Here is a 20,818-nt window from a genome sequence, read left to right as displayed (position 1 = left end):
TACTTTAGGTTCAGTGGTATCATCTGTTATACTTGGGGGTGTTAAAGTGGGACGGAGGGAGCGCAGGTGTCCTGTTCTGTTTGTGGTACTACAGAAATATAAGAAAGGGCAGAAGAGGAAGAAGAGAGCTTACATTTAAAGGGAAGGACTGCTCAGTAACACTTGATAAACTGCAAATTAAAGCTTACATGTGATATCATCATTTTACTCACATATTGGATTTGTATATGATGTGATTTGATAAATTATGTATTTTGATTTATACCAAATAAACTGAGTAGACTGACTTTGTGTAGTTTTGTGCAGGATAAACAGGTTGGTCTGCATTAATGTGGTGAATTCAGAGTGTCTGTGGTGCTCATGGTCAGATTAAGGTTTACATCAAGTATAACAGAGATGAATTTGCATTTAAGATGATGATGTTTGGATTAATTAACTGAATTTTAATATATACTGGTATAAAGACAGTATAAGTATATAGTGTATTGTTTCAGTGTAGGGGATAGATATCAGCCATGATAGCTTGTGAAACTGCTGATGTCTTGTTCAGTTCAGTTGTGTAATTCCACAAGGAGCAGTCTAAACAGAAAATCTACTGAAGCTCACACTTTTTACTTTTACTTGAGTAAAAAAAGTTGCTTCAGTACTTTGACTGGAGTATTTTTAAACAAAGTTATCTGTACTTCTACTTACGTAAAGAAAATCAGCACTTTTACTAACTCTGGTTACTTGTTACTACATTTACAGGCTTATCTGCCTCTGTCTCATTTATTTATTTTTTATTTTTTATTCTTTTTTTTTGGAGTGTGTTGCTGGCATCAATGTTTAAATGTATTTATGTTTAAGTTTGTTGTAGAAAATACTCTAACCTCTTTGTTGTCCTTTGCTTGTTAAATAATAGTTCAAGGTAATTACCAAATTTAGCTTTTATTGCAGTTTTAGAAAGTGCCCCAACTTTTCTGGAAGTGGGGTGTCATGGACCTGTGTCACTTGACCCAGTGTTTTGAGTTTTTTTAATTATTATTATTATGATGATGATGATGATGATGATCTTGTCTTCCAGTTTATTCTGATGTTGTGTTTAGACTTCTTAGGGTTCTGCTACTGTGCTCCCTCTGTTTAGTGCCCGCCCATGTGTTCTCTCTGTGTTCCGTCTGTACCGTGTCTCGTCAGTGTAATCAGTGTCAGCCGTGTCTCCCAGCTGTTTCCTTTCAGTCCTGTTCACCTCTTGTATTTAGTGTCTGCGTATTTCCCTTCTCCCCATCGCATCATCTCTCATTCTTCACTGTGTGTTCTGTTTGCCAACTTGCCGCCTGTTAGTTTTGCTTTCCCAGTTTTTTTCTGTTCTGTCTGCAATCCCACAATAAAGCCGTATGTTTTGAGTTCACTTTGCCTTTGCAAGTCCAGCTCTTGGGTCCACCATTCCTGCCTACCTTCACACAGCCATGACATGGGGCTTCCCTTTGGCAGTATCATTAGAAGGCACAGCATATATTTTTAATGCTGTACAGATAATACCCAGCGTAATCTATCCATGGTCTGTGATCCTGAACTGCTGGACTATCTTAAACATACAAAGACCTGGATGACCTTCCTGATTCAAAATCCAAAACGCAGGTCATTGGACCCAGCCCTTAAAATGTGCTCTAAAAATAATTTTGTTAGTGTATTACTTGCTCCTGTATTTTACATTGCTATTAGCAGAATGTTGGTAATTAATGAAATGAACTAGATGTGTCTGTTTTTAATTAATGTATAAATATTTCACATTTATAATAATGGCTTACACAGCAATTGGGAATACATTTCATTACAGTAGATGTATTTCTGAAAGTTAATAATTTTACCAAAACTGTGACTTTAGCCTTGGGAATAGAGGTAAAAAGCTTTCCCGTGTGTTCTCCTGTGTCAAGTTTCTCTGTTCATTACTTCCTCTTTTAATTGATTAGTTTTTGTCTCTTTAGTTTAGTTTAGTTCCTGTCTGTGATTGTATTCATTCATTTCACCGGTCTTGTTTCCTAGCTGATTCCCCTGATTAGCCCTCAGCGTCTGGGTGAGTATTTAAAGCCCATATGTTCTCTGTGTGAGTGTCGCAGACGAGGACAGGAGTAATGGATGAAAAAGCCCAAAGAGATGGAAGTACCGAAGAGAACAGGAATTAAAATCAGTCGAAGCAAGAAAGAATACATATATGTTTGAATGATAGGGAGATAGAAGGTGGATCAGCTTAAATACCTGGGGTTGTGGTGATTTAGATATTGTTAGTTTACAGCAACATTTGCCTCAAACCGTTTTATATTTGCTACTTTTAAAAAAATGTATGTAAATGTAAGTAAATGTGAGTGTAACTACTCTCAGGCATGTTCTGAGAGTAGTCTTTGATTATAGTTCAATAGTTTTAGTGCCAGTGGTGGGACAAAATTTTGATCATTCAACACAAATGAACCCTGTTGTATAGCTCAGAACTGGCTCCGTTTTTTGCATTCTCAAGCAAGCGGTGTCAGAACACAAGTGTATGCACAACACTGTGGGGCTGACTGAAGTTGACGAAGGCCGAGCTATTAACATGCTGGCAAGAATTCAGAAGGTATAGTATGGTGACAGTTATCCAAGGACTGCATCACTGATCACAGGACACATAAGATAGAATCTGTTTATCATTAACATTTATAGCTTTTGGCAGTTCATCGTCTGAACTTTGGAATAAAACATATCCTGAGTCAGAGGAAGAAACACCATTTACCAGACTGACTGACAGCAAGGGAAACAGAAAATCTGTCTTTTTGTCAGGAAGCTGTTTAGGTCCATTCACACCTGGCCACTGAGGATTAGGACGAATGTTGCAAGTGCGCGGTTTGACAATTTAAACAGAATGAGATTAACAGGAAGTTAATGGCTCCAAAGTCATGATAACAGCAAATACCTAGATTACCTGTGCTGTTGCCCTTTACCCATCTGTAATGTGTTTTATTGGTGTACATACACTGATACATGTTTGGTGAATGTTGAGTGCTATAAAAAAAGAAAAAAAGTCGAACAAGATTTGGTACATTTTCTACAGTTAATAATAATAATGATAATAATAATAATCTCCAAAAGTTGATTCTGTTCATCTGGACGTAGCGTTTTCTGGGAGAAACGTTTCGTCACTCATCCAAGTGACTTCTTCAGCCTCAGCTGACTGCAGGTTTCCCCAAACCTTATAAACAATACGTTTAAACTAAAACTAGCACCACTGAATGAACAATGGGCTGGGAGGTCAGCTCCTTCATCATAATTATGACGCTGTTAAGTGCCAGGAGGATTGCCAGGTGAGCTGAGACGTCCAGAAGAACAGAATCAACTTTTGGAGATTTACTTACCTGGATGATTGAGCATGCATCAAGACCAAATAATAATAATGTAATGCTTTTAATCATTTTCTGCTATTAGCTACACAAAATATTACAATATTAAGAGCAACCTGTTGAAGACTAATACCAGATAAATAATAAAATCAAATTCAGCTTCATAGTGTTTTTCTTTTCTTTCTTTCTTTTTTAGCTCTTTCTAATTATAAGGCCCAAAACTTTTAAATAGCATTTGTTTGTTGAGCATTTAAGAATACATAATAGATATTTATACAGTAATACATTGAACGTATATTTATATTTCCAGAACCACAAAGAGATAGAAGAAATCGAATAAAGGCGTTTGATTGGTCGTTATGTAAAATAAATAAATAAATAACATGTAACTTAAATACATAAAATCATATACTTGTAGGATTAGGGCCACCGGGGAAAAAAAAGTGGGCACATCTTTTTCTCTTCTTTTCCTTTTCCAGAATTCAGAGATAAAAGTAAGAATTCTTAGATTAAGGTCATTTTTCTCAGAATTCCGACTTTAATCTAAGAATTCTGAAAATGCCGCACACGCTTCCTCGCTATGATCCACTCTCCTCTGGGAGTTCAGAAAGCAGGGATGGATCTCTGTTAAAGGTGCGGCTGGCACGTCTCCATTTGAAGGCTGAAGAGAAGGCCCAGAACAGGCGGGCTGAGCTAGAGCTTGAAACCAGAAGGCTGGAGATAGGCAGACAAAGCTGTAAGGCTGTGAAAGCTTGAGCTGGAGTCTCAGCCACAAGCCTCATCGGCCTCTGCTGAAAATCTCAGTTCCACCTCATCATCTGCTTCTGCTTTCGATAACAGTAATTTCATTTCTTTAGTCCCTGCTTTTAGTGAAGCTGAAGTTGATACATACTTTGCAGCATTTGAAAGTATTGCTTGCACATTGCAGTGACCTAGCGAGCCTGTCTAAATATGCGTACTTGTGCGTACTTGCGTTCTCGTGTACTCCTCATACGTCATCAGTCGGAGACCAACTACTGTTCCAATTCAAAGTATGCATCAAGACAAGAATGCAAAAAATTCCTGGATGTGTTTTATCGAGCATGCATCGGTGGTGACTTGTGTGGACTTGGTACAGCTAAATATCCCAGAATGCCTTTCTTCCACAACTCAAACGCGGCAATAGCAGAGAAGCGCAGCTAAAAAATTACTCTTTCTGGATCACAAAATAAATGTTTACTTTTTTCAGGCGAGAATGTAGCTGTGTAAACTTCAAATATCTGCTCAATTTAACAAGACATCACATATTTCTAAAAATGCTCCGACGTTTTCGGAGACGTCTGTTACCCACCTGCTCGATAGTTAGCCAGGGTTTCAATGCTCACTAGAGCCGGCGAGAACAGCGAACTCCCGGCACATAGTTTTCAACCCCCCCACAATCTTTCGCTACTCAGGTTAAACACGATATATAAGTCACTTAGATCACTTCTAAATGTTAATGTTTGGTTTATTTTAGTGTTTTATTTGTTCCTGAGTAAATTGGTTTGGGCCAGATTAAAGTTAAGCTTCATAACATAATAATCACAGTTAAATTAAGAGGGGACGGCAGTAAAAACTCCACAAAGAGATAGAAGAAATCAAATAAAGGCGTTTTTTGGTCGTTATGTGAAAAATAAAAAAAATAAATATAAAAAGTGAATACAATAAAATAAAGAACTCATTAAGTACAGTTTTTCAAGAATATAATAAAATATGTAACTGATAAAATAGTTAATAAAAAGTAACGTAATATTACAAATACATGCTATTAACGAACAGTTAAGACCTTGAAAAACTTAAACTTAAATACATAAAATTATATACTTGTACTCCTCGAAACCAGAAGGCTGGAGATAGAGGCAGACACAGCGTGAGCTGGAGTCGCAGCCTTATCTGCCTCTGCTGAAAATCCCGGTTCCACCTCCTCGTCTGCTTCTGCTTTCGCTATCAGTAATTACCTGCTTTTAGAGAAGCTGAGGTTGATACATACTTTACAGCATTTGAATGTATTACTGGAAAATGTCAAATTCTCACCAAGCCAAAGGGGTTGGTTTTGTAAAAGCTGAAGCCCGTAATGAAGTCCACGGTTGTGGTGGTAAGGTGCCAGACCCCTGTTTATATATAACTTTTTCTACTCTGATTTTATGTTTTTTGTCTGATTTTAGATGAACTGTGTTAATACAGTATGTCAAAATGAAAACATAACTGTAAATTCAGACACGTGAGGTTGTGCTGAAATGGATGATACCAAACAAGGCAAATAAATAGTTTTTAAAGGTAAAATGTGGAGGAAACATCAAAAGTAGTCTAAAATGGCCAATTACACCCTGGACCCCAAAGGGTTAAACATTTTTTTAAAGTAATGTTACTGATAGTTACAATGGTTACTTTTCAAGTAATTAATTACTTTTAGAATATTGTAACTCAGTTACTTTTTTGAAGAAGTAACTAGTAACTATAATTAATTACTTTTTCAAAGTAACCTCCCCAACACTGGCGGTTACTCATGTGCAAGCAAGTAAAGGTGCTGACATTTCCCTCTCTTCCTTGTTGATATCCTCATTTTCTGAGGAGAATAATGTATAAACTGAAAGAAACAATGTTCTGTCACCCCCAGACCCAGTGAACCCAGAGTAAAGTCAAGCAGATTGTTATGCCTGCTATGTACAGGCATAAAATCCTGGCTCTTGCTACTGAAAGCCAGTGGTCTGGACACGTGGGTGTCACAAAAAGATACCAGCTTTTATTAAAGCATTTCTTTTGGCCTGGTATGAAGTGTGATGTTTCACAATTTTGTCGTAGTTGTCATGTGTACCAGATTGCGGGTAAGCCTAACCAGATCATACCCCCTGCCCCCTTGTGTCCCATTCCTGTAGTGGATCAGCCATTTGACCGTGTCATAGTAGACTGTGTGGGTCCACTACCAAGAACAAAATCAGGAAAGCAATGTCATCTCACGATCATGTGTGCAGCTACCCGTTTCCCTGAGGTTGTCCCATTACATAAGATTGCAGCAAAATCAGTTGTTAGGGCATTGACATACAGACTGACCAGGGTTCAAACTTTCAGTCTACATTATTTAAACAAGTAGCTAGCACTCTAGGTGTTAAACATGTCGTGTCCTCTGCTTATATAAAAGGTTATCTAAAGGTTATCTTATCTGCTGCAACCGGTCTGGGAAATAGTTGTAAATGAAAGAAGGCACCTTTAGAGACAGAATCATTTCAGCTTCATTAGAAGGAACAGAAATTCAGCATTTATCAGACTTATCATCACAACAAGGGAAACTGAAAATGTACTTTTTCTCAAGCTTTTAGCTTGATTCACATCCGGTGACTGAGGAGTAGTAGGTCTAAGTGCATTGTGGGACAAATTCACTCAAATTGCATTAAGATGAAGTCAGTGGCTTTCAGGTCACGATAACAGCTCATGCAGATGACTGTGCTGTTGGTCTTTACCCACCTGTCACAAGTTTTATCAGTGCACATACTCTCAAATATTCTGGGTGGATGTTGGATGCTATAAAAGGAGGAAGAAAATTGAGTTTCCGGATTAAAATGTTTTCATAGTGTTTACAAAGTGATCACAAGGAGAAAAAAAAAGTCCATAAGAAGAAATCATCATGACTAGCACAGACTACTACACCAAAAACAAGATTTAACAAGAACTGCACTAATACAACACCACAGACGTTGGGAATAATTCAAATCTAACTTTGTATGAACTGTGGATTGTTTCCCCATATTCTCTGTTGAAGAAAATTTCTTTAATCCAGATTTGGTACTTTTAGTCACACTTACAATAACAACAACAATAATAATATTGTTATACTACTATATAACACTATTGTTTCTATTTGATCCTTTATTTGAACAATGAGATCAAGATCTCTTAGTCAAAAGAGACCTGTGTACAAAAACTAGAAAAATTGAGAAAAAGAGCCACATAACAAAATGACACATTATAACATTATACACACAAACTCTGGGATAGTCCTTCCAGATAAATAAAACCTGTTCCAATGCGTTCCAATGAAATCAGAGAATGCAACTGCATATTTTTTTATGTTTTTCATAAGTACAATTAAATTAACACAAGAAAGAACTTAGTATTGTATTTTTACAATATGCTAGATTTAACAGAAAAAAAACTTTAGTCCAAGTCCTCCCTCCCGCCAGACGTTTCTGCGCAGTGACGTCATAGCCAGAGAAGATGGCGGCTGTGCTGAAGGCGGAAGGTAAAGGAGCTTTAAACAGATTGTTTTACCTCCGAACTCTCTGCTGCTCTCGACTGTCTGCTCTCGTCTAGCTCGCTCTGTTTTATACGGTATATTTGTAAAGGAGCCACCGCTGGCTGGCTCGGTGTAGCGTGCTGTGACCCGCAGGTGAAGCCCTGCAGCTGGGCTCCGGGACTGCTTTAATCACCGCGGAGGCGAGCCTGTTACCAGCAGCTAGCCGAGCTCCGCCGGTGGAGTTAGCCGGCTAGCAGAGCAGCTAACACCCAAACATCAGCACTCGCATCTGAGTTCCCCTCCGAGTGTAGATCATGAGGGACTGAATAAATACAGCGCTGCGTTAAAACCTGTTGTTGTCTGGGTAACTGTGCTAATTGTTAACGCAAAGGCGTGAAACGTTAGCTTTGACCAGCCAGCTGCAGCTGAGCTCCCGCGGGCGGGGTGCTGTGCTCTGCGAGGCGGCCATAGCACCCATGAGAATCCGGGGTCTGAGCCCGGCCTGTGTAGACCGAGCCTGTGTGGGAGGAGGATGGATCCTCTACACAAGAGGCTCAGCGTCATCTGTTATCTGTGAACCTGCCTCAGTGAGCGTCTTGATGATTAGAACTAAATCAGATATCGATCAAGTGACAGCTGGCATGTTTTCTGTGTCTGTCTGTGTGTGTGTGTGTGAGACAGCAAGTGATGTTTGGGTTTTATTCACGAATTAATCAAAGAAGTCATTCTGTGGGTTAATCATCACACACTCACATCGTGAAGCTGTTGTTATGTAACTAAACACACACAAACACACTCCTATCCCAACACACCCACTTTACACGCTCTCCATGTAAAGTAGGTGCAAATTCAGCTGTTGCTAGGCAACAGGGAGCTATTGAAGAAGTGCGTGGCTGTCTGTGTGTGTTTGTGTGGAGCTAGCCAGATCAGAGCTTTGGATATCAGATGTGTGTGTTTGCAGCTCTTGTTTGTCATTGATCACACTGATCACACTGATGACCTGTTCTGTGTGTGTGTGTGTAGCGGGGCAGTGCAGGCCGCCTTGCCTTGTGTGAGACTCATCCTGCATGGACTCGTCACCATGAGCAACAAGGAGATGGTTTCCCCGGAGACAGGTCAGTCCCATCCACCTGCACGCAGACAGTGACTGCATGGTGTCGCCTGTTATTGCGTTTGTGTTTCCATCAGGTCAATGAGTTCTTCTTTAATGGATTTCTGATTTCCTGCAAGGCCTCACGAGCTGCTGTGTTTGGTGCGTCTGGTGTGTCTTACTGTAGCTGTACCTGGTTGTGTCTTTCATTGTGAGTCAGAGGATCAATATGTCACTTCTTCTTGCAGTTGAAGTGTTTTAGCTCTTTCTGTCTTGTCATGTATTTGTTTGTGACTGTTTGTCCAGCTGGACTGGCTCTTAAACTTCACTGTCCTGACCTTCTTTTATTATTTATGCTGTTTCTTTATTATTGTGTCTGTTTTCGCTTTGATACTTGTTGTTATTTATCTTTTTTTTTTTTAAACTATTAAAAAAATGTAGGATTACATGTGTTTATTCTTATTTATTTAACCGGTTTTGTGTTATTAGGGTTTTTGGTTCGATCTCAGGTATATTATTACTGAACTGTATAATTTAATATTACTGGACGTAGTTTTATTTCAGATAAACAAAGAATTTTATTTTATTACTGATATTTATTACTATTATTGTTAGTAGTAGTTATAAATTATGCTATATTATTTTTACTTCTACCCTTTTCCTTCAAATCTGTTCTAAAAAGGTTTATTTTTATTGAAGTGAAAAAATTAAAAAATAATTATAAAAAAATAAATATTTCAAGTTTAACATTTTTTATTTACTGATTTAACGTTTTTTATTTATTATTATTAATATAAGTTGAATAATATTTTTTTTAAGCTTGTTGTCCCCATTAGCTCTTTAGATATTGTTTAAATTTCATTTTCATATTGTATTACTTTCATTTTGGTTTTATATATTTACTATTTAGTTTACTTCATTTTAACTTTATGTAAAAAAAAAAATTGTTAAAAAAATTAAATCATGATTAAACAAAATAATTTCATAGCGTTTATTCATGTTTTAATTCATGTTAAAAATTTTAGATTATTATATACAATTTTTAATAATTATTATTATATGTATATTAATATGTTGTTGTTTTTTTAATAATTTCATTTTTCTCTTCAGAGCAACGGCTAGATGTTTGTTTTGGGTTTTTTCAACTAGCTGCTTACGCGTCACTTCCGTCATTAGTCGGTTAAAAGATTTATTTTTGTTTAATAAATGTATAAAGGTGGTGTTTCTGTTGCTATGACGATGTAATGGCGCCCCCTGTGACCGTTGCTCTCTGATGGAAAGCTGTAAATAAGGGAGGTGGACAGTAAGAAGCCGTTTTGTTGGTGTTCTGTGGTTTTCTGCTCTGTTCACGTGTGAAATGACTCAATGAAAGTTTGAAGCTTCTCTAAGCCGATACGTGTTTGAAATGCCAAAGACAGGAGCTCAAACGGAGCCTTTCAGACAGGCTGAACGCAGGTCCTGTACTACAGGACGGTATGAAAAAAAGAGTGCCTTTATACATTAGGCATGCAGACATATTGATCTGATGAAATCAAAGGATGAGCCTGCTGGAGGGCAGACGTTAGGAAGCTCCTCTGAGGGAACATTAGAGACGCTTTGATTGATGAGGTCTCTGAAGCTGTTTAATTTTACCTGTTTTAAGTCTTTACCAAAGTTTGACTGCAGCTCACAGCGTTACGTCATGTAGGATTTCATTGTGTGTAATCTGTTTCAGCTACCAGTGACATGGAGATGCAAAGGCTTCAGTCAGATAACGCCCTGCAGACTCACTGTGGTCTGATGATGTTTGCTGCTGTTTACTGAGCAGGAAGAGTGTGTCAGCTGTGTCTGAGTAAACCAAACAGAGAAGAAGTCAGTGTTGCTCTGACTTGGTGACCTCATCCACTAAACTCTGTTTCAGTGTTTCTGAATGCTTTCCTACTTTTAGACTCAGTGACAGTCTGACTTTTTCCTCTCAATGAAATCATTGGTAAATGAGCTCCTGGGTGCTTCGGTAACATATCACAGAACAAGTGTCCCAGTTTCCTGCAGTACATCAGAGTTATAGTGGGTCCCCGTGTATTTTTACTGATGGAGGAGGGGTGGGGTGTGTGAGATCTTCAAGCTCGGGTCCTCTGTCGGAGACCTGAGAGTTTCAGGGTCAAAATCGGCAAAATAATAAAGTACAAAGGAAAAAGAAAGAAAGATGGAGGCAGGCTGAACCAACGGTTAAGTTTCTAATTGAACTTGTTTATATTGTAAACCCAGTGATGGTGCATGAAGCCTCTGACAGGACATTTTCATACCTTTAACTCGTTGAACTTTGGCACGCAGTCATCCACACGGACCCCTGCGCCCAGCTACACCTGGGTTCGGCGTCTTTGTGGTTTTTTGCTGCTTGCTGTGGTCAAACTGAGGTTGCACACGTTGCCAACTCAGAAGCGTCTATTTTTAGTCTCAGATGTGAGTGAAACGCTGGCTCTGCCAAGCTGCGATTGGTGGAGCGTGTCCACTCTCTGACACACCTTGTTTTTCTGTTCATCAGTCCTGGGTCATTTTGTCCTTCATGTCACATCCTGTAAAAACCTCTAAAAAAATGATTGGATTTTTTCACCTAAAAATGTGACTGTTTTTCTGCCGTCTTTGCTGAGATCCTGAGATATTCAGAGATTAAAGTTCAGGATTCTGGGCCTTTGATTGGTGCTTCTTCCACAGTGTATCATCTACCTCCACCTCTTCCTATCCCAGCATACTCCTCTGTTACACCAACCCTCTGCATGTCCTCCTTCATCCTTGTACCTCCTCTGAGCTCTTCCTCTGTTCCTCCTGCCTGGCAGCTCCAGCTTCATCCTCCATCCTCCCTCCTCTGCACATGCTCAGACCATCTCAGCCTCTCTGACTGAGCTGTCCCTGTGATGGACTCATTTCTAATCGTGTCCTCTCTCACTGAGGGTGATGATGATGAGAATTTGAGGTGTTTGTCCGCATCAGAACCAGCAGAATCACTAACTGTGCGTGTGTGTGTGTGTGTGCGCAGAGAACAAAGGACAGAGGAAGGTATTTCTTCCCAACAAGCTGCTCGAGTGTCTCCCTCGCTCGTCCAGCCTGCCTAATGAGCGGCTCAGGTGGAACACTAACGAGGTGAGTTCTCGTGTGATCCTCGTTTCCTGTTTGATGCAACCGGTGGAGGCAGGAAGTGACATCACATGGAGAATACTATTATTATCACTATTATCACTGGGGTGGCTGTGGCTCAGGTGGTAGAGCAGATCAGCTACTGATCGGAAGGTTGGTGGCTCGATTCCTGGCTCCCCCAGTCTGCATGCCTTCCTTGGGCAAGATACTAACCCCAAGTTGCCCTCCGATGCGTCCATCGGAGTGTGAATGTGTGTGAATGTTTCTTAGTTGCACTTGAGTTTAGAAGTGCTTGTATGAGTGGGTTTGAATGGGTGAATGTGGCATGTTGTATAGAGCACTTTGAGTACTCCGGGAGAGTAGAAAAGCGCTATATAAGAATCAGTCCATTTACCATTTAAAACAACACACAACAGACAGAGATAGGATCAGAGAAGCAGGTTAAGAATGAAAGCAGAATTTCAAACTTTAAAAGTGAGTTGCTCTATTACCCACGTTCGTGTCCTCCATCACTGCTGTTATCATCCCTTTTAGTGAGGACTTTCGGGGGGAGGCTCACAGGTGCGATCCCTTTAAAACTGGTGTCAGGCTCTGAGGAGGATTCGGTTTACTTGCGACTTTCCCCTCAACCCTCCCTGCCCCAGAAAGACAGTCAGAGAGCCCTTGGGCCCCCACCTACTGTGAGCGTAGGTGACTGCATCAGGTCGGACATGCACGTGAATACAATGGTAATGGTAACAATAGCAGAGGGGCTGTTCTTTAAATGTGAGGCAGAAACCGTCAGTTTGAGGAACTAAAACCTACACAGGCTTCGCTGCTCTGAGTGTTTCTGCTCTGATAATCGAGCCGCTCTGATAAATATGAAACAGAAACTCAAGAAATCCCATTATTTATTCAGTCTGCACACGCCACACTGTCTAAACCTGATGAGCCTGTTACAGTTGACAGTTCCCGCCGTCACCGTCTGTGGGGTTTTCTGACTTTGAAAGGAAGATTTGGCGTTTCCAGCGTCACAGACGTGGCTGATTGTTTTATTTTACATAATAATAACTCGGATATTCTGGTCGTTCTAACTAACAACTAACTAAAAACTTCAGGAGGCTTTCAATGTCCCAGTAAAACATCAGTTTTACTGGGACATTGAAAGCCTCCTGAAGTTTTTGGAGTCGGAAAATGTTTTCTTTAGCGTCAGTAGAAAACGTTTCATCCCGTATGTCGACTGTAACGCTGTTTTTAGGAGCAGTTCACTCTGAGCTCTACGTGTGATTTTAAATGATGTAAATCGTCTTTGTTTCTGCAGGAAATCGCTTCCTACCTGATATCCTTCGACAGACATGACGAGTGGCTCTCCTGCACCCTCAAAACCAGGTACAGATCCAGAGCACACCTGTCAGACACACACAGCTGAGGGCCTCTCTCCTGTTGGATTTTATTGATTGATTGATTGATTGATTGGTTTGTGTGTCAGGCCGAAGAACGGCAGCATCATCCTGTACAACAGGAAGAAGGTCAAGTATAGAAAGGACGGATACTGCTGGAAGAAAAGGAAGGATGGAAAGACGACGAGAGAAGACCACATGAAGCTGAAGGTCCAGGGCATGGAGGTCTGCAGCATGTGCACACACACACACCTGAGCACAGCTGCTCCCCCTGCAGGATGCACAGTGTCACAGCACAGCATAAGGAATACTGTTTGTGAGATTATTGTGGGAGGAAATAAGATGCATTTTCTGCCCTGAACATTATCTTTATGAAGCAGAAAATGTTAAATGAATAAAGATGAAGCTCGTGTCCACATCCTGTTTTAAAACAGTTAGTTAGTCCAGGCTGCAGCAGCGACACAGCATCTGCTCTTATTTTGAAAGGATTGTGGTATACTTGCTGTTCTATTAGCAAGTGTTTCAGCTGATCCCTGCTAAACTGTGCTGGTCTCTGGGTTTCAGTGCCTGTATGGTTGCTACGTCCATTCCTCCATCGTGCCAACATTCCACAGACGATGCTACTGGCTGCTGCAGGTCAGAATAAACACCCCGTCACACACACATTAACACACACCACGCTGCCAATGGTTTGCAGCCAGTTTTCCAAGTGGTGTTGATTCAGCACTTGCAAGGAACCATATAGAAAGAAGTTCTCCTCAGCTTGTTTACAGGTTCCTTTTATTTACTGCAGTGTGTGAGCAACTGCGGGCTTAAACATCATTAAGATTAAACAACACTGAGATTAAATGTTGGTGTTTCCACTGACAAAGTTCAGAGCTCGAGTTTACTCCTGAAGTATGAAGCTGAGTTCCCTAGTAAAGTCTAGTGGTTAGTCACTAAATTCAGATGCAGTTTATTCTTTGAGTTTAGTCCCCAAATTTATTTACTGTTTTTAATTTAAAAGTAAAGTTTAGGATTTAGTCTCAGACTGGTTCACCAGTTATGGTACTGAGTTTAGCTCAGAGTTTAGTTCCATGTTTTTCCATCGTTTTCAAATTTTAGTCTCTCCCGGGGTTTAGTTCCTTACTCAGAGTTTAGTTCCCAATCTAATCGTTTAGTTACAAAGTTTAATCTAGTATTAGTTCCAACCTGTTACCCAACTTGTTTAGTTCCAAATTTAGTTGTAAGATTTAGCTCCCAGTGATTTAGTTCTTACCTTATAGTTCCCAAACTGAACTTTTGGTTCCCAAGTTAAGTGGTTACAACTTGTTTTCCAGTTAGTTAGAAAGTTTAGTTCCCAAACTACACCTTTAGTTCCAGCGTTAAGTCGAGAGTTTAGTCCCAGACTTATTTCCATGTTTCGTGTCTAAGTTTAGTCACCTGGGATTTGGCTCTTGACTTCAGACCAGAGTTTAGTTCCCGAGTTTAGTTGCTGTATTTAGTTCCTGGTGTTAGTTTCCAAGTTTATTTCACCAGTGTTTGATCCTAGATTTATTATTTGTTTTATTATTTATTACTTGAATTCCTGAGTTTAGTCCCCAGTTTAGTTATGAGGCTGCAGGTAAGCACGAGCAGAGTGCTAAGCACGTGTGAGGATCCCTAAAACCACGTATCAGAACTTAAAACTAATTAAGACATGAACTGCAGGCTATCGTAAGTGGATGTACTTGCAGTCTGTCAGCAGTACTTTCCCTTATGTACATGCAGACACAAAATAATAGAAAATGTAAACCTAAAATTGTTTTAATCAGTGTGTTTCTGTGCGGCAGAACCCAGACATCGTGCTGGTCCACTACCTGAACGTGCCGTCCCTGGAGGATTCTGGGAAATGCAGTCCACTGCTTTGCGCGGTGGCCGACCGCCATGACAGCGTGCGGTGGAGCCGAGACGACCTGCTGAGCCAGCTGAGGCCCATGTGTATGCACGAGCACCTAACTGCATGTGTTTGTCACATTGTCAGGATGCAGAGTGTGTTTTGTAGTACTAATGTGTAGTTTTACTGCGTTTCAGTCCACAGTATGAAGTGTTCGGTTGGTGCGGGAGATTTCAGTATTGAGGAGTTGGTTCAGCACATCCTGGACCGACAAAGAACCAAACCACAGCCGCGCACACACACCTGCCTGTGTAACACTGCCCAGGGTGAGCCCTGCCACCTTGACTTCACTGTGACATCGCTATGACATCACAGCGTGAAACTAACCACCCGGCCCTGTTTATCTCTGCGCACAGTATCATCCGGAGTGAACATTCCCCACCGATGTAACAGCACCAAGCATCGCATCATCTCCCCCAAACTCCCTCCCTCTTCCTGCAGGCCATCCGCCTCGCCGGTGTCCTCTGAGCTGGGGGAGGTGGGGAGAGGAGGAGCGGGAGGAGAAGCCAAACTGCCTCACCTTCAGGCTCAGAACAGCCCGGTCTCGTCTCCCTGCCCCTCGTCCACGTAAGTCACCTGCACAGGAAAAAGAGAAGTTATTGGTCGAACTGTGCACGTTCCTGTTCGAGTCCTTTTGGTTTGGTGGTTCGTTTTGAGCGAAATAACCCAAAAACTACAAAACTGAATTTCACCACTCCACTTAAAATAGATAGATAAAAAAGTCATTGGCTTTGTTGGAGGATCTGTAATTCTCGTTATTGTTGTCCTTTTGAACTGTTTGGTGTATTTGATCCGGAGAGAAAAGCGTTTTATTTTAAAGCAGCTCTGGTTCAGATTCACACTGACTCTGTAGTGAACACAAAGCCATATGGACTCACTGATTGTGACATTTATGAACAACTTGTGTTCTGTCAGAAAGTTGTCAGCGGGTATTGATTATGAGCTCACTTCCTGATTGATCGATTAGTCCTGTTTGTTTCCCACAGCTCCTCCTCCCCGCCTCAACCCCACCGAGCTGCTGTCACCATGAGTAACAACGGTAACAGTTTCTACGGAGACCGCCATGGCAACCTGACAACGGTGGCACTGCCACAGAACGCAGTCATTGTCATGGCGACTGCTGCCATAACAGGAGAGGGAGGAGGGGGCGGCGTGGTGAGAGGGGAGGAGGCGGGTCTGCGGAGGAGCCTGTCATTCACCGGCTCTGGGCAGTTGCTACTTTCCCCGGCCCTCCCTCCCCCAGGCATCAAGCCCACCTCCCCTTCCCCTCCAACTTCCTCCTCCTCACCTGCCCCCCCTTCCCTCCCCCCACCTCCTGTGCAGGCACCAGGCGTGACCACCCTCTCACTCACTCTTCTGCCCTCCCCGGTTATTGGAGGCCTTCTCTTAACCCCATCTTCCTCCAACACGTCCACCTCCCTCTGCTCCCCACCACCTCCTTCTGCCGCTATCTCCCCACCCTCTCCCCCCTCCTCCCCCTCACCCCCGCCGCCGTCTCCCCCATCCCTTCCCCCTGCCTTTGATCCTGACTCGTTCCTCAACTCCCCCAAACAAGGCCAGACGTACGGCGGCCCTGTTCCTCCTCCCACCTCCTCCTCATCCACCCCCACCTCTGTCATGTGCACCACCTCCTCCCCCTTCTCTCCCCCCTCCCTCGCTCTCTCCCTGTCCCCCACCTCCACCCCTCCATCCTCTGTTTCCCCTCCTTCCTCACTGTCCTCCCTCTCATCTTCCTGTGAAGTGGACAGGAGAGACTCAGTCCTCCCTCTTTCTGCCTCTCCTTCCTCCTCCTCCTCCTCTTCTCCCCAAGTTCAGTCTACAATGCCCCCCTCCCTCTCCCTATCACTGTCTCCCACGTCCACTGTGGCCCCGCCCCTGCTGCCACTCTGCTTGGAGCTCGGAGCTCTGGGGGAGTCGGAGGCAGTGAGGGAGGATGCCGAAGAAGAGGTGAAGGACAGGAGAGGGGAAGATGATGATGATGATGAAGGAAGTGCTCCTCCCTCTAAACTCGCTCTCCTGCAGGTGAGTATGTGCTCGATCTATTTCTTTTTAAAAAGTGTCCTTCAGTGGGGGACTATTTCCTGTAGCAGAAGCTTGTAACCCTCCACCTACATCAACACCCTTTTTATTTCTGTGCCTTCCAGACAAACCATGCCTCCTCCAGCTTGGCACCACGGCAACAGACAATTAGCAGTTCTGCCTCCCTGCTCCTGGTGTGTCAGAGTTCGGCGACCCAGGCCTGCCAGCCGGCCAATCAGACTTACCGACAGGCTGACGAGCATCAGCATCCGTTAAACCCCGGGCAACACTCCAGTCCAACCCCAGCTCAGACATCCCGTCAGCCCTTGATGCTGCAGCAGCAGTCTTCAATATTTGCCAACAGTGACGCTAACATGGACTCCACACCTGCTGCTGTTGCCATGGATACTGCTATCCAGGTGAAAGAGGAGAGCAGGCGGGGCTCCGACTCTGAGGACACCTGCATGAACACTCAGCTGGAGGAGGAGGCGGAGCCCTGTGAGCGGGGAGGGGAGGAGCTTGACATCTCCTTTGACAGTCAGTTTCCTGACCTCATCTCTGACCTCATGACAGAGGAGGCCAATCCTGTCGCGGCTCATTGCGCTGCCGTCTCCGCCGTGCCAAGCCCTGCCGTGTTTCCGGCAGGAGTCCGCTATGTCGTTCCTCCCCAGCCCTCCCCTTCCTCCTCCTTTCTCCCTTTTCCTCACCCGCTGCCCGCCTCGTCCACACGCCTCGCCTCCATCACAGACTTCTCCCCGGAGTGGTCGTACCCTGAGGTAATCAGTCGCCAATAAATCAGCTTCACAGTCGAGCAATCAGTCAATAGAAAATCAGATCGGGATATTGATCAGACGAGTCAGTGATTGATACTCTAAGCTTCTTACTCAGGCAGGGTGGAGTTCAGCTGCTCGTCCACAAGAGGGCAGCAGAGTCCAACAGCTGATTCAGACCAGTCTTTACCTTCACTGTAGTCATTGTCATTATTTATCGTCATCAGTGAGGTTTTATTGATTTAACTGGGTAAAAGTCAGAAGATTGAACCTGATGTCTATAAAACTACATGATGCATCGATGCAGCTGACTGTGATTGGCCTGTTCACTATGGTCAGACCCTCCTGCTGCTTCTTGTGCTGTTGGACACTTGTACAGGCCACGTTGTACATTTATCACAGAAGTACAAATCACACATCATAAGCCACCCCCAGAGAGAGAGCTCAGGAATTCAAGGCTCCCTCGTGGCATGATGATTTCTTTGTGTTCTTACTCGTCTCTCAATTGAAAAATGTTTTTTGTTTCATTCTTTCTAACTGAGGGAAAGATGGCACAACAATGTCTGCAACCAAAAACCTGCATAGGATTTTTTGACTGTTTCGTAATTAATTAATTAAGCATAAACTGAAATTTTTAAACTTAAATCTGAGTCAAAAAACCATAATGATTTCTTACATTAACCCTCTGGGGTCTACGGACACTCCGGTGCGTCACATGACCAATTTGACCAGCTACAAGATGCAGTGACCCAGAGTCTCCATTTCAAATTGGGTAGAAAGGGAGGACTTCAAACTATATACCAGTTTTTAAATTGTGCCGATGGGCCACGTAAAACCAGAGTTATGATTAAAAATAATAATAATAATAATAATGATACTAGATTTAAATGGTTATATAAAAAACGCCTGAGACCTTGGCTGCATTTGTAGGTAAATAGTACCATATGACTTTGTTATTTGCAAAACTTGCGCATAATTTTTAGAAATGTACAATTTCTATTTGCACTTCAAGTTATGAAAATGATTCGTTAAACAAGTATGTGGTTTTTACAGTAAAAAATATAACTTTTTTCTACTCGAATTTAACATTTTTTGTCTGAATTTAGATCAATTGTGATAATATAGTGTGTCAAAATGAAAAAATAACTCCAATTTCAGATATTTGAGGTTGTGCTGAAAATAGTGATACCAGACAAGGCAAAATAACTGGTTTTTAAAGGTGAAATAGAGAGGTAAAATCAAAAGTAGTCAGAAACGGCCAATTATACCCTGGACCCCAGCGGGTTAATTAAATATTTCTAAGAGGGAGACTCAAGAGAAATGTGATGAATTGAAAGGGGTCAGTACGGTGGGTTAGGTGGTGCGAGGAGCTCAGATGATCATGTCCCGACAGGTGTATTTTGCTCATAGTGAAAGGTAAGGTATCTCAGAAAAATTATGCGTAGTTAATTGTAATAAAATATAAATTTTGAATATTTTTGTCATCGCTGTTGTGTTTTTGTTTTTTTTTTTCAATGCAAACTCTTTATGGGTTGCAAAAAACCTGTACGTGATGGAGGGAACACAACTTTCAATTTATCCAAGATTAGATGTGACAAAAAAGATGGAAATTTTTGCTGGATGTAATTAAACAGATTGTCGTCGCCCTGCTGAGTTGGTGGTGTTGGCACCCAAGTTTGTGAACGCGATAATTCAACAGCAAAGTGATGTAGGATTTTGAAATCGTACCACAGGTGCTTCTACTAAGAGGCTGAGGGGTAGCAAACTTTTAACCTCAGCTTAACCTCATCTTGAATAACAAACACTTCTTCTTGTGTACTTTGATCAGGAAACATGTTGATTGTTCTGTCTGTGGAGACGAAGTGTTGCGCAGAGTCAAATGCCAGGCAAGAGGTTGAAGATTTAAAAAGCTATTGTCAGAATTACAGATTTGTCATCCTCACGTCATACAGTATAAAAGGATAAAGTAACTGTGTGTGTTATTAAATACATAATAAATATTATGTATTTAAATACATGTCTATAAAGGTGTTTAAGTGATGACTCATTAGTCATCGTCGTGTCCTCTGCAGGGCGGAGTAAAGGTGCTGATAACAGGGCCATGGAGCGAGCCGTCGGGTCGGTATTCATGCGTGTTCGATCAGAGCACCGTCCCCGCCTCGCTGATCCAACCCGGGGTGCTACGCTGCTACTGTCCTGGTACGCTCTCACAGATTTTCCTCTTCCAGCCTGACTATGCTGATTGAAATGGCGCGTGTGACCTGACAGACTCTCCCATCTCCTGTCTTTCAGCCCATGAGGCCGGCCTGGTCTGTCTGCAGGTCCTGGAGTCTGGAGGTTCGGTTTCTTCTTCGGTCCTGTTCGAGTACAGAGCGAGGAACGCCAGCTCTCTGCCCAGCTCTCAGCTCGACTGGCTCTCACTAGACGGTCAGATTTCCCTCTCTATGTCGCCACCTACACATGACAAATAATTAACGTGGAAGTGGGCTGAAAGAGAATTTAGAGATCCTGATATTTCAGATTTTGTACTGCCAAAAAACAAAAAACAGATGATGCTCGATATGTGTGAAGCTCAGGCATTATATGACAACCCCAACACAAGGCAGTCTGTATCAGTGAAATCAACCAATCAAAACCAAGCCTACAAAACATCAAAAAGTCAGTTCAGTCAAGTAAATTCTACCACACAAGCGGTTCAGAGGTCAGATACACTTCTTCAAAGCTCACTCCAGCCTCAAAACCAAACTTTCACTCAGTTTAGGCTGTTCCATAAATGATACAAAATTTTCCAAAATCCCAGTTTTGTTCTTATGATCCTGAAGAACAGCCACAAACCCACAGAAACCAACACAGAAGGACAAAAAGCAAACAGAAGTCAAGTATCTGGAAGTATTCTGGAAGATTATCCACCAGGCTAAGTGTCCCATCAGAGGTT

At 42.2% G+C, this 20,818-nt stretch overlaps 1 protein-coding gene across 3 annotated transcripts in view; it reads left to right on the top strand.

Annotated features, from left to right (window-relative positions):
* Nucleotides 1-20,818, top strand: part of camta2 (calmodulin binding transcription activator 2) — a 38,610-nt gene that overhangs the window by 1,643 nt on the left and 16,149 nt on the right. The window contains exons 1-13 of one of the 3 annotated variants that reach the window (XM_039608778.1): nucleotides 7,544-7,602; nucleotides 8,620-8,711; nucleotides 11,703-11,806; nucleotides 13,101-13,168; nucleotides 13,269-13,404; nucleotides 13,744-13,815; nucleotides 14,991-15,138; nucleotides 15,232-15,360; nucleotides 15,451-15,661; nucleotides 16,081-17,116; nucleotides 17,239-17,889; nucleotides 19,956-20,082; nucleotides 20,176-20,310. In XM_039608778.1, coding sequence (XP_039464712.1) covers nucleotides 8,678-8,711; nucleotides 11,703-11,806; nucleotides 13,101-13,168; nucleotides 13,269-13,404; nucleotides 13,744-13,815; nucleotides 14,991-15,138; nucleotides 15,232-15,360; nucleotides 15,451-15,661; nucleotides 16,081-17,116; nucleotides 17,239-17,889; nucleotides 19,956-20,082; nucleotides 20,176-20,310 — 2,851 coding nt within the window. In that variant the 5' untranslated portion in view covers nucleotides 7,544-7,602; nucleotides 8,620-8,677. Of the gene's footprint in view, nucleotides 1-7,543; nucleotides 7,603-7,626; nucleotides 8,184-8,619; nucleotides 8,712-11,702; nucleotides 11,807-13,100; nucleotides 13,169-13,268; nucleotides 13,405-13,743; nucleotides 13,816-14,990; nucleotides 15,139-15,231; nucleotides 15,361-15,450; nucleotides 15,662-16,080; nucleotides 17,117-17,238; nucleotides 17,890-19,955; nucleotides 20,083-20,175; nucleotides 20,311-20,818 lie in introns of those variants that run through there. The other 2 variants (XM_039608780.1, XM_039608779.1) reach the window with 2 other exon arrangements.

Source organism: Oreochromis aureus, linkage group 3 (assembly GCF_013358895.1).
Source record: "Oreochromis aureus strain Israel breed Guangdong linkage group 3, ZZ_aureus, whole genome shotgun sequence".
In the NCBI taxonomy this organism is placed as follows: domain Eukaryota; kingdom Metazoa; phylum Chordata; class Actinopteri; order Cichliformes; family Cichlidae; genus Oreochromis; species Oreochromis aureus.
This window is presented reverse-complemented; position numbering and strand designations above follow the sequence as displayed.